Genomic DNA, 16,004 nt, shown 5'->3' on the forward strand with positions numbered 1-16,004 from the left:
AGGAGGTAAGAGTAGTGGGTCACCCTTAGGTAGTTGGTTGTAGTAGGGGTATGAGGGGTCATGGAGGATGGGTGGTAGGTATGGGTTGACATAGGTTGGCATGGATGGGGCATAGGGATTGTGGGGGGTGGTTGAGCGCTGGAGGGATGTTTTTTGTTTTACTGTTTCCTTGGTTTATTTAAACACATTGCTGGTGTACAGAGGCCCAGCCCGTCTCTGCACCCAGCAACCTCTGCATTTGTTCTGAGTTTGCTGGCCCTGACTCCGATTTTGCGCACCACCCACCCCGCCCACCCCCCAACCTCCCACCAATCAAAAATGCAATCTGCAGGCAGACAGTTTTAAAGGTTGGTTTTGCAGAGCCAGGAAATCTGCTGAATCTGTGTACCTGGCCCAGGAACACCAATCTGAGCCTTGGTGTTATTTTTTCCTCTAGCTGTTAAGTATCACAAAATAATAAAAATGAGTTTCCTAATATCCAAAGAGCAGTTCAGAAACTCATCATCAGTACTTATATGCAAAGTGTTGGATATACGAGCGTATGAACATGCGAATTAGGACCAGGAGTAGGACATTCGGCCCCTCAAGACCGTTCTGCCATCTGATCTGATTGTGGCCTCAACTCTATTTTCCAGCCCACCCCCTATATCCTTTGAGTCCCTTGTCAGTCAAAAATCTGTTTAACTCAGCCTTAAAAATATTCAATGACCCTGCATCAACTGCTGTCTGATGAAGAGAATTCCACAGACTAATGACCTTTGAGAGTAAAAAAATTTCCTCATCTTCATTTTAAATGGGAGACCCCTTATTTTTAAACTATATTCCCTAATTCTGGTCCCCCACAAGGAGAAACATCCTCTCAGCATTCACCCTGTCAAGCCCCCTCAGGGTCTCATATGTTTCAAAAAGATCAACTTCTTATTCTTCTAAATTCTAATGAATTTGCTCACAAGATAGCCCTTTCATCACAGCAATCAGTCGAGTGAACATTCTCTGAAATTTTCTAATTCAATTATATCCTTAAGTAAAGAGACCAAAACTGCACACAGTATTCCAGATGTGTTCTCACAACTGTAGCAAACCTTCCCTACTTTATACTCTATTCCCCTTGCAATAAACAACAACATTGCAGTTGCCTTGCTAATCACTTGCTGTACATGCATACTAACCCCCTGTAATTCATGTACCAGGATACCCAGATCCCTCTGTACCACCGAGTTCTGCAATCTCTCACTATTTAAGTAATATGATGCTTTTCTGTCCTTCTGCCAAAGTGCATAAATTCACATTTTCCCACATTATACTCCATCTGCCAAATTTGTGCCCACTCCCTTAACCTATCCCTTAACCTATCCCTTAACCTATCCCATTATAGACTGCCTATGTCCTCTTCACAACTTATTTTTCTACGCAACTTGGTGTCATCAGAAAATTTAGCAACCATACATTTAGTCCCTTCACCCAAGTCATTGATGTAGATTATTAATAGTTGAGGTCCCAGCACTGATCCCTGTGGCACTGCACTAGTTATAGCTTGCCAACCTGAAAAATCACCCATTTATCCCTACAGTGTGCTTTCTATTAGCTAACCAGTCCTTTATCCATGCTAACATGTTACCCCTACACCATGAGCTCTTATTTTGTGCAGTAACCTTTGATGTACCACATTATCAAATGCCTTTTGGAAATCCAATTACACCACATCTACAGGCTCCACTTTATCCACATTGCTTGTTACTCCCTCAAAGGACTCTAATAAAATAGATGTTGGTCAAATACTTAAAAGATGTGGCTGAAAAAAGCTCATTAAAGTCTTGTTAGATGCTGGTTAATATCGGGGAAGGTATTGCTGGATGAATGCAGAAAAATGAGATGGTTTTCATAGGGGGTGAGAGGAAGAGAATGGGGAGACTTCAGAAGCTGTGATTGTTCTCCTTACAGCAGAGAAGGTTGAGGGTATATATAACAGAGGAGTTCAGATTTATGAAGGGTTTTGATAGGGAGAAACTGTTTTCACTGGCAGGAGGGTCAATAATCAGAGAACATAGATTCACAAACATTGGCAAAAGAACCAGAAGGGAGATGAGTGTTCTTAATATAACAATGGTTGTAATCTGCAATGTATTTTCCAAAAGGCCAGTGGAAGCAGATTCAGAAGTAACTGTCAAAAGAGAATTGGATATATATTTGAAAAGGAAACATTTTCAGGGCTACTGGAAAAGAATAGGATGGTGGGACTAATTGGATAACTCTTTTAGAGAGCCAGCAGATAAAATGGGGCAAATGGCCTCCTTCTGTGCTGCATGATATTCTAATAGAAACAAAATGGTAAGTAGAGACAGTTTCTAAAGGGATGATCAAAGTATCTGGGTTCAATTGGAAAATTGCCATTTCTTTGCTGCAGTCACAGGAAAGTGTAAATTGTGGTCTCATTGTGCAGCGATATGGTGGAGACAGAAGGGACGAAAGACGACAGTAAAAATGAATAAACCATCTAGGACTTGATATTTCCAGCTCTGCACCTAACAATAATTAATCAATAATTAAAAAGGCTACATCTCCAAGTTCTGGAGAAATGAAAAGTATGAATTTTATGCATGCCCCCCTGACATTTTGCATGATTTCAGTATTGAGGCAATCCAAAGTCATTGAATTATTTTAAGAGGCTGGAAAGATGGCCCTTAGGAGGTAAGAGCTAAATTATACCAATGAGAAATGACACATCAAAAAAAACTTGTATTTAAATAGCACCTTTCACAGCCACTAGACACCCCAAAGTCCTTTATAGCCAATTAAGTATTTTTTTTGAAGTGTGATTGTTGCTGCAATGTAGGAAATACAGCAGCCAAATTGCACACAGCAAGCTCCCACATGGAGCAGTCGGACAATGACCAGAGGGTCTGTTTTTGTGCTGTTGATTGAGGGATAAATGTTGGCCAGAACTCTGGAGATAATTCAGATATAAAAGCAAAAAACTGCGGATGCTGGAAATCTAAAACAAAAACAGAAACAGAAATACCTGGACAAACTCAGCAGGTCTGGCAGCATCGGTGGAGAAGAGCACAGTTGACGTTTCGAGTCCTCATGACCCTTCAACAGAACTAAGTAAAAATAGGAAAGGGGTGAAATATAAACTGGTTTAAGGGGGGAGGGGGGTTGTTGGGACAAGCAACCAGTAATCTCCACCTATTACTGGATGCTTCTCCCAACAACCGCGCCCCCCCCGCCCCTCCTCTTCAACCAACTCAGTTTATATTTCACCCCATTCCTATTTTTATTTAGTTCTGTTGAAGGGTCATGAGAACTCGAAACGTCATCTGTGCTCTCCTCCGCCGATGCTGACAGACCTGCTGAGTTTTCCCAGGTATTTCTGTTTCTATTTTTGTTCTGGAGATAATTCCCCTGTTTTCCAAAATAGAACCATGGGACTTTTACAGTGCCCACTTGAGAGGAAAGACGGGGCCTCAGTTTAATATTACATCCAAAAAACAGCGCTTCTGACTGTGCAGACCTCCCCCAGTACTGCACTGGAGTGTCAGCCTTGATTTTGTGCTCAGGTCCTGAGTGGAAATGGAACTCATAACCTTGAGACTCTGAGGAAAGAGTGCTGACACTGAGCCATGGCTGTTACCCTTGTTGAGCTCACAAAGTTGACCTAGCTTTCCTCATTACTGTAGTAATGCACATCCACAGAGTTGGATACTGAACACGCCTCAGATGTTTCACCATTCAATGTAGGGAGAGTGTGTCTTTCCATATTTCCCACTGGAAATGAGCAAAATTGTTATAGCACAATATTTGCACAGGGTAATAGCGGGGCAGCAGGAAGACGCAGTGCCAATACACACATCAGCATAGGGATGAATCATGAACAGACATTAACATAAGGATTTTTTGCTAACAGGCATTTAACACAAGGACTTGTGGTGCCAACAAGCTTTGATGTAAAGACCAAGTGCGAGCATAGGCATCAGTACAAGTATTGTCATCTTTACTACTTCAGTGGGTAAAGTGCTATTAGAATATAAATGACAAGAGCTGGATGGTACGTGGTTGCTGATTATTGAGTGCAGTGGAAAATTCACCATCATAAGATTTGTCATTGAACTTTCCCTGGAGACTATTATCAGATAATTAGAAGATATGATTTTTAATTATTTTGATTTCCTGAGAGTACAAACTGCTTTCTGTCAAGAAAAAAAATTACTGTGCCTCATTATAGAATACACGTTGACAGCTTTTCTCTTGTTTGTTTACTTATTCGTTCACGGGATGTGGGTGTCAATTGCTCAGCCAGCATTTATTGCTAATCTGTAATTGAGAAGGTGATGGTGAGCTATCTACTTGAACCGTTGTAGTCCATGTGGTTATGTACACCCATGGTGCTGTTAGGAAGGGGGTTCCAAGGTTTTGATCCAACGACAGTGAAGGAATAGTGATATAGTTCTAAGTCAGGATGGTGTGTTGCTCGGAGGGGAACTTGCAAGTGGTGGTATTCCCATGCACCTGCTGCCCTTGTCCTTCAAGGTGATAAAGGTTGCGGGTTTGAAAGATGCTGTTGAAGGAGCCTTGCTGAATTACTGTAAGTAGGTTTGTTACAACCCTGAATGGTAAGAATTGTGCAAATCTTTGCCATTGTTTTAATAATAATTAAACTGAGTTGTGTACTGTGTTATCTGTTAATATTGCACACCCCCAATACTGTACAGGAGTGGAAGGAGAAACATCAATCTACGATACTGAGAGTAGGAGGATACAGTTTCAATATTTGATACTGGAAGTGGAAAGATAAAGCATTTTCCCCAGATTTTCTCCATTCACCCTCCCTGCTGCCAGTATAAATCCATCTAAGGACAAAGTAGACTCCCGCCCCCCTCACTGTACCAAGCCCCCAGCCCCATCCATCTGCCCTCAATGGTGGAGATATGAAACTTGGAGAGTCCAACAATGAGGGAACAAAAATGTAGATAAATTGTATTGAAAGGAAGAGTGAAAACAACCCATAACAGAAATGGAATGTCACAAAAAAGAATATCAAAATGAGAAGAAAATGGAAATGGTGTGGTAACAACCATAACTTGTATTTGTTTAACACCTTTAACATATTAAAACTTCCCAAACATCTTCACAGGAACATTATCAGATTTGACACCAAGCTACATAAGGCAATATTAGGACAGCTAAGGAGCCAAAAACTTAGACAAACACCCCATGAAGGTGGTGGGCGCAGAAAAAATCAATGATTTCAAAGGGAAACTGGGTCACCACTTGAAGGAAATAAATATGTATGACTACTGGGACCGAGTGGGGAAGTAGGACTAACTGGTTTGCTCTGCGGGTAGCTGGCATGGACTCGAAGGGCTGAATGGCCTTCTTCTGTGCTGTAAGTTACTCTATGATACGCTATACTTAAGTGGGAGAGGCGGAGTACCTTATGGAGGAAATTATAGGGCTTGGGGGCCAGGTATCTGCAGGCACAGCTGTTAATGGTAGAGTGATTAAAATAAGGAATGGACAAGAGCACAGCAATCTGAGGTTTTAGGGCTGGAGGAGGTTACTGAAATAGTGCGGGGCATGCTGATGGATGGGTTTGTAAACAAGGGTGTGAATTTTAAAATCGAGGTTTTGCTGAATTAGGAGCCAGTGTAAGTCAGTGAACACAGAGATGATGGGTAAGCAGGGACTTGGTGCAAGTAATGGGCAGCAGAATTTTTAATCAATTCGTTTATGAAGAATGTTAAAAAGCAAGAACTGGTTACGTGGTGGACACATGACCATACGTATGACCTTATGAACAAGGAGCAGGAGTAGGCCACTTGGCCCCTCGAGCCCGCTCCGCCATTCAATAAGATCATGGCTGATCTGAAACTCCACATTCCTGCCTATCTCCAATAGCTTTTCACCTCCTTGCTTATCCAGAATCTACCTAGCTCTGCCTTAAAGTCATTTAAAGACTCTGCTTCTTTTGAAGAAGAGAGTTCCAAGGTCTCACGACCCTCTGAGAGAAAAAAAATTCTCAGCTTATCTTTAAACAGTGACCCCTAATTCTAGATTCTCCCACAAGAGGAAACACCCTTTTCCTCATCCACCCTGTCAAGACCCCTCAGGATCTTACATGTTTCAACCAGGTTGCATCTTATGCTTCTAAACTCCAGGGGATACTGGCCTGTCCAACCTCCCCTCATGAGACAACCTTCCCATTCCAGGTATTTGTCTGGTAAACCTTCCCTGAACTGCTTCCAATGCATTTACATCCTTCCTTAAATACAGAAACAACACTGTACACAGCCTCACCAATGCCCTGAAGCATAACCTCCCTAATTTTGTATTCAATTCCCCTCATAAATGATTACATTATATTATCTTTCCTACTTACTTGCTGTATATGCGTACTAACCTTTTGTGATTAATGCACTAGGATACCCAAATCCCTCTGTGATCAGAGCTCTGCAATCTCTCACCATTTAGATAATATGCTTCTTTTTTATTCTTCTTGCCAAAATGGACAATTCCACATTTTCCCACATTATAATCTATTTACCAGATCTTTGCCCACTCACTAAACCTATCTATATCCCTTTGTAGTCTTCTTATGTCCTCTTCACAACTTACTTTCCTACCTAAGAACACTTAGAAAATATCAATGGGATTAAACAAAGTCAACATGGATTTATGAAAGGGAAATCATTTTTGACAAACCTACTGGAGTTTTTGAGGATGTAAATAGCAGAATAGATAAGGGATAACCAATGGATGTTGAGTATTTGGATTTTCAGAAAGCTTTTGATAAAGTCCCACATTAGAGGTTAGTGAGTAAAATTAAATCACATGGGATTGGGGGTGATATATTGGTATGGATTGAGAATTGGTTAGCAGACAGGAAACAGAGAGTAGGAATAATTGTTTTTTTTTTTAGAATGGCAGGTGTTGACTAGTACCACAGGGATCAATGATTTGGATGAGGGAACCAAATGTAACATTTCCAATTTTGCTGATGACATAAAACTAGATGGAAATGTGAGTAGTGAGGAGGGTGTTGAGAGGCTTCAAGATGATTAAGACAAGTTGTGTGGGCAAATACATGGCAGATGCAGTATAACGTGGATAAGTATGAAGTTATCCATTTTGGTAGGAAAAACAGAATGGCAGACTATTATTGAAGTGGTGATAGATTGGGAAATGTTGATGTACAAAGGGACCTGGGTGTCCTTGTACACCAATCACTAAAGCAAGCATGCAGGTGCAACAAGCAGTTAAGAAGGCAAATGGTATGTTGGCCTTCATTGCGAGAGGACTTGAGTACAGAAGCAAGGAGGTCTTTGCAGTTATATAGGGTTTTGGTGAGACCACACCTGGAGTATTGTGCAGTTTTGGTCTCCTTACCTAAGAAAGGATATACTTGCCATAGAGGGATTCAACAAAGATTCACCAGACTGATTCCTGAGATGGCAGGATTATCGTATGAGGAGAGATTGGGTTGACCAGGCCTGTATTCACTGGAGTTTAAAAGAATGAGAGGGGATCTCATTGAAACATGTAAAATTCTGTCAGGGCTGGACAGACTGGATGCAGGTATAATGTTTCCTCTGGCTGGGGGCCATCTAGAACAAGGGGTCACACTCTCAGGATACGGGGTAGGCCATTTAGGACTGAGATGAGGAGAAATATCTTCACTCAGAGGGCAGTGAAGCTGTGAAATTCTCTACCACAGAGGGTGTGGAGATCAAGTCACTGAGTATATTTAAGAAGGAAATAGACTAGGCTCTAAAACCGTCAAGGGGTATGGGGAGAGAGCAGGAATACGGTGTTGAGATAGAGAATCAGCCATGATCATATTGAGCGGTGGAGAAGGTTCAGGCCCCAGCACAATCCTGTGACACAACAGTCATTACTTCTGGCCAGCCAGAAAATGACCCATTTATGCCTATTCTGTTTCCTCTTAGCTAGCCAATCTTCTATCCATGCCAATATGTTACCCCCTACGCCATGAGCTTTTATTTTCTGCAATAATCTTTGATGTGGCACCTTATCAAATGCTTTCTGGAAATCTAAGTACAGTACATACACCAGTTGCTCTTTATCCACAGCACATGTTACCTCTTCGAAGAACTCCAATAAATTGGTTAAACATGATTTCTCTTTCACAAAACCATGTTGACTCTGCCTGATTACTTTGAATTCTCCCAAGTGCCCTGCTATAACATCTTTATTAATAGCTTCTAACATTTCTGCTAAGACAGATGTTAGGCTAGCTGGCCTGCAGTTTCCTGCTTTCTGTGTCCCTCCCTTTTTAAATAAAGGAGTTACTTCGCTCTTTTCTAATATAATGGAACCTTCCCTGAATCTAGAGAATTTTGGAAAATTAAACCATCTCATTAGTCACTTCTTTAAGACCCTAGGATGAAGTACAGAAGAGGAAACATCAGAAGTAGCAAGAACTGGTTACATAGTGTACAGGAGAGAAAAATAGCAGCGCAAGAGTGGAGAGTAAATATAGTGAAAAAGGAGGAGGCAAGATTCAAAGAGGAACAGAGAAAGGAGGGTGCGCAAAAGGGGCAGGAAGATGTTTTGAATGGATAAAGTCTGGAAAGGGTTGTGCAATGTATGAAAAGGGAAGTGCAGACTGAAGGAGGGAGACAAAAGAGTATTGAAGAATAGAACCCAGAAAGCAAACAGGGAGAGTGGATAAAAGGCAGAAAGAACTTGGTTGCAAAGAAAATTAAAGAACAAGATCATACAGAGCGTGGTGATGTGAAAACTATAAAATTGAGAGTGAGAGAGGAGACTAGGGTTGAATGAGCAGCACATGGAATGGAAAGTAAAGAAAATAAGGTGGTGTAAAAAGGAGAATTGGAACACTGTAAAGAAAGGGAGAAATGGGAAGTGGAGAGCATATTTAGAAATTTCAAACGATATGACTGATGTATTTGATTTCAGTGAATTTTCTATGAATTGGTGAATAATATGTCTATATGTAATTCCACAGGACCAGGAGAAAGAGTATGTCGGATTTGCAACATTACCCAGCCAGGTTCATCGCAAGTCAGTCAAGAAAGGGTTTGATTTCACACTACTGGTGGCAGGTAAAGCAGTTTGTTATTGAGAGTTTGATCATTACCTTAGCAGTACACCTCAGTCAAATATGGTGCAGTGGTAAAACCAGGTAACCTGCTCTGGCAATGCCACATATCACACTTTGGCAATACCAGGTTCATCAAATCAAGTTCAACCATGCATTCTGCTCCAGTAACACCAGAGATTCCATCATCATAATTGCAGACATGCCAATATGGTAATGACTATTGCTGTTACAGTGCACATATGCGACAAAAGACAGTGACAGTGTGCAGCATCGTTATCAAGAGCTAGCCCAATAACATCAGCTAGCAGTACACCTGCACACCTCACCCTAAATAAATTGGGTCTGGATGAAAGACTCTAAATGTTTATCAGCTCAAATCTGACCCACTTTTGTTGTTGTTGTTGCTTCCTTTCAGGAGAATCAGGCCTTGGGAAATCAACTCTGGTTAACAGCCTTTTCCTCACAGACCTGTACAAGGACAAGAAGTTCCTCAATACAGAAGGTAAGATTCAGGGCAACTGTTTTGTTGAACTAGTCTGACTGAACTTCAGTATTCACTGGAAATAGGAGACCCGGCATTTGACAAGATCAGCAGCCTTGAAAAATATCATTGCAGTTAAATATTGGAAACAGAAATATTATAGATCTTTGTTATCTCTCAAACTCTTTGGGTGATATTTTTTGGGAACAGTCCCACCACTGGCTGTGCTAAAGTAGCACTAGTTACCTTTTCTCCTGTCCTTTACACTGTCCCTCGGGCCTGGCCAAGCTCTGAGGATGTCAGTGATATGCAGTGTGCTGACAGTGGAAGCTGTTCCTCTAACATTAACAATGCTGATTCAATAAAAATCAGAGCAGTGTCATGTGACATCTCTGTCCGGTTGGCTCGTCACAGGACAAATGGACTGGAACCACTGAAGCTTGCTATTCAATACTATTTGTTTCTACAATCTGAAACAGGGGCACCATTTCATTTTAAAGTACATGTGGATTAATTTTGTGCTGAGCGAGGTGAGGAATTATAGGGAAATGAACATTTTTTGAACACACAAAGTCAGCATCAAGCTTTCTCAGGTAGGTTACAGTACAATAGATGCAGAATAAAGCTGTGTCCATTCTGCCCAATAACATACCTTAGTGCCAAGCTCAGAAGCGGTCCGACTACTGCATCAAACTCTCCACTTGCACAGTAGCCATCATATGGCTGCAGACTAAGATTGCCAGTATCATGTTGAATTAGTGTCAGTTTTGTGCACTGGCTCAAACGTTCAGGAATTGAGTGAAGAATTCCCAAGCCCATTTCATGTGGTAAGGGGCAGTGGGGGAGTGGTGGGTGTGAGAAAGAGGGGTGGTCAGTGTAGTGTTTGCAGACAACAGAAAGAGGAAAATTTAATCTCCTGAGTCTGGACTGTATTTGGACCCCAGTCTCCATGTGTCAGTTTCACTTAAATACATCTGATATAGAATTAAGTGACTATCCTTCAAATCAAACAAAGATCAATTGTATGAGACTTTTTTCAGAAAATAAGGACATTGCATTTTATGGATTAAAAACTGTCCTCATCATTGAATTAATACAGTTTAACTGATGCACTAACCCACCTTCATTTTCTCATCAGAGAGGATCACCCAGACTGTTGATATCACCAAACATTCAGTGGAAATTGAGGAGAAGGGAGTTCGACTTCGGCTCACAATTGTGGACACACCAGGATTTGGTGATGCCATCAATAACCAAGAATGGTACAGAGAATCAGCTGTTCAGGATATAAGCTTTAATAGAATCATTTAAGGCTAGATGGAGCAAATGCTGATTTGAGTGTTCAAAGATTGCAAACTCCAGTGGGTAAAGGCATAGCCTGATGACTATACAAACTAGAAGGTTGCTTCCTGGTCTAAGTTAACCGATCTCACCTGGTATAGATATAGAGGGTACTGTGGTTGGCCTCTGGGAGAAGGAATCGGTCAAGATCCTTGATGCTGATCGCTATCTACCGAGTACAAAGTGCACCTATGTGGGTACGGGGTGGGAACCAGATCGGGCTTCACTTAGTGCCTCCCATGATGGGATTACCTGCTGAGGTTTACTGCCTATACCCACATGTGAAAGTTGGTTGCATAGTTGAGGCACTAGACAATTACTAGCATCTGTGGAACTATATCAAAACAATGCTTTAAGGAGAGGAGGGTAGAAAGTTGCCATAACCTCCTAGGCCATAAAACAATGATTGCAGTTAGATGATATGGTGGTCCAGAGTGGTGTATGAGTAACATTCCCATCCCACACCTGTCCAGTTCCCAATCTGATTAATTCTTAACCTGGACTATTCTATCAAATGAACTGTGGATGACCCACCACTCTCACACTGTGCATTTGTCATTTAAGATTCAAGAGGCCTTTGAGAAAGTTCCTTGCCTATCTCAAGTCAGGAGTAGACATCCTGTCCTTGTATCGTAGATTTGCTCAATGCTTCAGATGAAAAGAAATTTTAAGAAAATACCGAGAATTATATTGGAGCCATTAACAAATCAGACAATCATGCGGCATTTTGTCAATGTGGCTACAGCTCAATAATGTGAAGATAGGATTTTATTTTTTTCTGCTGGGTAAAGTAGAACAATCGACCTATGGAGGAGCAGAGAGAAGCCAAGTCTGTATCGAGTGCATATTGAATAAGGAAGTTGGGAACAGCAGTGTCTCCTGGTTTTCTCACTGAGAGCAGGAGAAAATGGTGAATCTCACATACAACAAGGAGGGGAATTTCAGGCAGCATGAGTGAAAGAGGGACAGAGAAACATAATGGGAGAACAACAGCTGAAAAGCAGATTGACTTGCAAATTGACTCTGTAATTTTATAATGCATGAAGTTAAAACCCATATCCATCCATTTGAATAATAAATACACTTTCGGAGATAGGAAGACATTGGAAGTGAATTTTTGATACTGTCACTTCCCAGAGCAGGACTGAAGAGGACTCGGAGACAGACAGCAGCACCTAAAAGAGCTGGAGAGAAGAAGATCCAGAGACAGATAGCAGCATCTAAAAGAGCGGGAGAGAGGAGGACCTGGAGACAGACAGCAGCATCTAAAGGAGTGGGAGAGAAAAAGACCTGGAGGCAAACAGCAGCATCTAAAAGAGCGGGAGAGAGGAGGACCTGGAGACAGACAGCAGCATCTAAAGGAGTGGGAGAGAAAAAGACCTGGAGGCAAACAGCAGCATCTAAAAGAGCGGGAGAGAGGAGGACCCAGAGACACACAGCAACACCTAAAATAGCGCGAGAGAAGATGACCCAGAGACAGACAGCAGCATCTAAAGGGGAAGGAGAGAGGAGGACCCGGAGACAGACAGCAGCATCTAAAGGGGAGGGAGAGAGGAGGACCCGGAGACAGACAGCAGCATCTAAAGGGGAGGGAGAGAGGAGGACCCGGAGACAGACAGCAGAATCTAAAGGGGAGGGAGAGAGGAGGACCCAGAGAAATACAGCAGCATCTAAAAAAGCGGGAGAGAGGAGGACCCAGAGACAGACAGCAGCACCCAAGAGCTATCCAATCCATGGCTCCAGAGCAAACTGACCACATTCTGAGAAAAATCAGTGTGAAGTCACAGGAAAAAGGTATTTGAGTGTTTGGTGAGTATTTTTCTCATTTATCTTTCAAAACTTGGATAATGTTAGTACTTGTATGGTTTTATTAGTAGTAGTAAGATTTACGAACATTAGTAAAGCTTATTAGAATGGCTGGTGAATATTTCCTATTTATCTTAATTAGGGAATTTCAATCGGGATAAATAGAACATTTATTAAAATAAGAATATAAGCATAGGCAGGAGTGGACAGAATTAAAATTTAATGAGTAAAATCATTAATTAATTAAGCACTATAAGGTGGCAGGGCAGTTGATGTGTGGTGGCTGCAGAATGTGGGCGCTCGTGGAAACAAGTGCGATCCAAAGCAAACACATCTGCAGTAAGTGCCTACGGCTGGAGGAACTTTGGCTCAGAGTCACGGAGATGGAGGCTGAACTGCAGACACCGTGACACATCAGGGAGGGGGAAGTTACCTGGACACTTTGTTCCGGAAGGTAGTCACACCCCTTAGGATAGGTTCATTTGATTTGGTCCGTGGTAAGGGACAGGAGGTTGTGAGTGCAAGTGAAGCAAGTTCAGGGATGGAGAAGGTAGAAATGGAATAGCCTCAGCCCCTTCAATTGTCTAACAGGTTTGAGATTCTTGCAGCCTGTAAGAATGAAAGCAGGGGCTGCAAGATGGATGAGCGAACTGACCATGGAACCATGGTATAGAAAACTATTCAAGCAGCGGGGAGTTAATAGAAATCTAATGGTAGTAGGGGACAGTATAGTCAGGGCTAGACACAATTCTCTGCAATCAAGAGCACAGTCCAGAAGGCTGTTGCCTGCCCTGTGCCAGGGTTCAGGACATCTGCTCTGGACTGGCGAGGAACTTGCAGTGGGAGGTGGGGGATCCAGTTTTTATAGTTCACATAGGTACCGACGTAGGTAGGTCTAGTAAAAGAGGTTCTAGTTAGATAGTCTGAGCAGCTGGGGCGGTTGGGGCCAGGATAATGTCCCAGCCTCCCGCAACTTTTTTATGTTTCTATGTCACCATGACCCAGAGCCATTATCCTTCACCATTCTCAATGTTACAGTGCTGCTAGCTCCCTATCCCTGATCATAAAACTGATTGTCATTGCCCTTCCCCTATGGAATAGTGACATGCCAGCCTTCTTCAAAAGCAAGATGCTGTTAACATAACTCTATATAATGGGAGAAAAGTAATTGTTGTTTTCTTCCCCTTCCCCCATGTTACTGAAGTGTACCTGTGGGACTCTCCAATGTGTAGCATTTTGTGAATTTTGTTTGCACTTTTTCTCAGCTGGAAACCTGTTGCAGATTACATAGACCAGCAGTTTGAGCAGTACTTCCGTGACGAGAGTGGCCTGAACAGGAAAAACATTATGGACAACCGAATTCACTGCTGCCTTTACTTCATTTCTCCTTTTGGCCATGGGTAAGCAGAAAGGTTTTTAACAGCAGGTCAAATATTGCTTTGTCACTGTTCCAGTTACTCCTGATACTCGCCAATTTGCTCCACAATTCAAACTGGTTGGGAAGCTCAGTATGTGGAACTTGCCAAGGTTCCTGTGAATGTTATACCCTGCACAATGAGGTGTATCAGTGCTGTGAAATGGATTGCTTTCTTATTTTAGCCACCCAAGGATACATTTTCTGAGAGTCCATAGCCACCAGGAATCTCATTTGACCAAATACCAATCAGGCATAGAAAGCATAGTGGGAGTGTTCCAGATTTGACAATGTGCCTGTTGTGTGTTTCAATGGAAGAAAAGCTACTTGGGATGCATTTTCATCTGGATACGGAGGTGTGTTTTGGTGTAAGATTGGCCACACTTCGATTTTCTGTAGGAGGAAATCTGATTTTCCTCTGCATACCTGACCCCGCAGCATTTTCCACCGGCACTTTTTGCAGGTCAGGAGTGTTTCATGTGCAAAATGCCATGTGCCTCTGCTAACGTCGGGCTCCCCACTTTAAATGGGGTTGGAAACTGGATTTCCTCCCATGCAACATTTTCGTCTAGTGATGCAGGAAGCCCATTAAAAGCACGCCAGGTTTGAGAGTTCACAAAGAAAATAGAATGCCTGCTGGGGAGTCAGGGGAAGATTCTGAAAAGTAAGTGTAAAATGTTTCCACACCTTCAAATATCACTTTTAGGCACTTTATTGTAATGTGTTTTTAATGCAGCGCTTCGTCATAGGATTTGTCCTGCAAAGGTGAGCAGACCTTACATTGACCAGTATTGTGTGATTGTATCCTGCAATATTTCTCTACTGGCAAAAGTACTGTAATGCAGTGAAAAATGTTTCAAAATGTCCTGTCAGTCTGTGCTGTTGTCTTTTGAACTGTGATCTACATGGCGTGACAGCTCTTGATTATTTGGAAAAAAACTGCTTTTAACACTTCAAAATAATCTGACCACGCGTTCCTGTCCATTCATTGACAGGCACTCTGCTTTGAAATTTAAGTAAGCACCATCTGCTCTTCTATTGTGTGGACATCTGTGGTCATTATGAATGCTTGTTTGAGTTTCAAGTGCTAATGGGTTTCAGCACAGTAGATGTTCCATTCATCTGAGCATGAATAACAATTTTAAGAGGTTGTAATAATAGATTGTGCCTTTGATATGGTTTCTGGTTTGTTGACACAAGCTAATAGGATTCACATGGCAAAATGCATTGTTTTTCCTCAGTATCAATGATAGTGTATTTGATGGAGATTTTTATTAGATGATGAGAGGTTAATTTTTTCCCAAAGAATATAAAATATTTCCATTGATATTACATGGAATCTGAGGACAGTGCATAGAGGATACTGAGTGAGTGGCTATGGATTGATACATGGAGGGGCATGAGGGGACATCTGGTGGCAGAGGTGTGCTGGGGGTGAGGTAGTGATGAAGCTGAAGTTTAGAAGGCTTTTAAACAATGTTAAGGAATGTGCTGGTATCACCAAGAACCAAGGTAGGCCTTCTCACCAGCCCACCTCTGCACCTATACTCTTCCCACACTGGCTCGCAGCTCACAAACTGCAATGTGAACCCAAATCCTGTGGGTAAAGAGAAACTCCCTTACAAAGTTACACAGCAATTGGGAGTGCTGTTTGTGAGCTGCAAAATGCAAAACACACTCTCAAGAGGAAAATCTAGCCCAAGAATGTCTTGAAATGTGATCACAGGGATATGCTTCCAACTCTCTGACTGGCCCTGCAGTCCAGCAGCAAATATATTCTCTTGTGTAGCCTGCAAGCACTCCCAGCTCGGGTATCACATAACCTCATTATAAAGTATAACACTCATGTGCAGGAAGTAAAAGTATTTGCAGTGGACCTG

General features: G+C 42.1%; 1 protein-coding gene across 1 annotated transcript in view; it reads left to right on the forward strand.

Annotated features, from left to right (window-relative positions):
* The window catches only part of LOC121283179 (septin-5-like), a 125,193-nt gene that overhangs the window by 34,033 nt on the left and 75,156 nt on the right, over nucleotides 1–16,004 (forward strand). The window contains exons 3-6 of the mRNA XM_041197402.1: nucleotides 8,987–9,083; nucleotides 9,498–9,584; nucleotides 10,702–10,825; nucleotides 13,976–14,110. Coding sequence (XP_041053336.1) covers nucleotides 8,987–9,083; nucleotides 9,498–9,584; nucleotides 10,702–10,825; nucleotides 13,976–14,110 — 443 coding nt within the window. The remainder of the gene's footprint in view (nucleotides 1–8,986; nucleotides 9,084–9,497; nucleotides 9,585–10,701; nucleotides 10,826–13,975; nucleotides 14,111–16,004) is intronic.

This window comes from Carcharodon carcharias, chromosome 10 (genome assembly GCF_017639515.1).
Source record: "Carcharodon carcharias isolate sCarCar2 chromosome 10, sCarCar2.pri, whole genome shotgun sequence".
Classification (NCBI taxonomy): Eukaryota; Metazoa; Chordata; class Chondrichthyes; order Lamniformes; family Lamnidae; genus Carcharodon; species Carcharodon carcharias.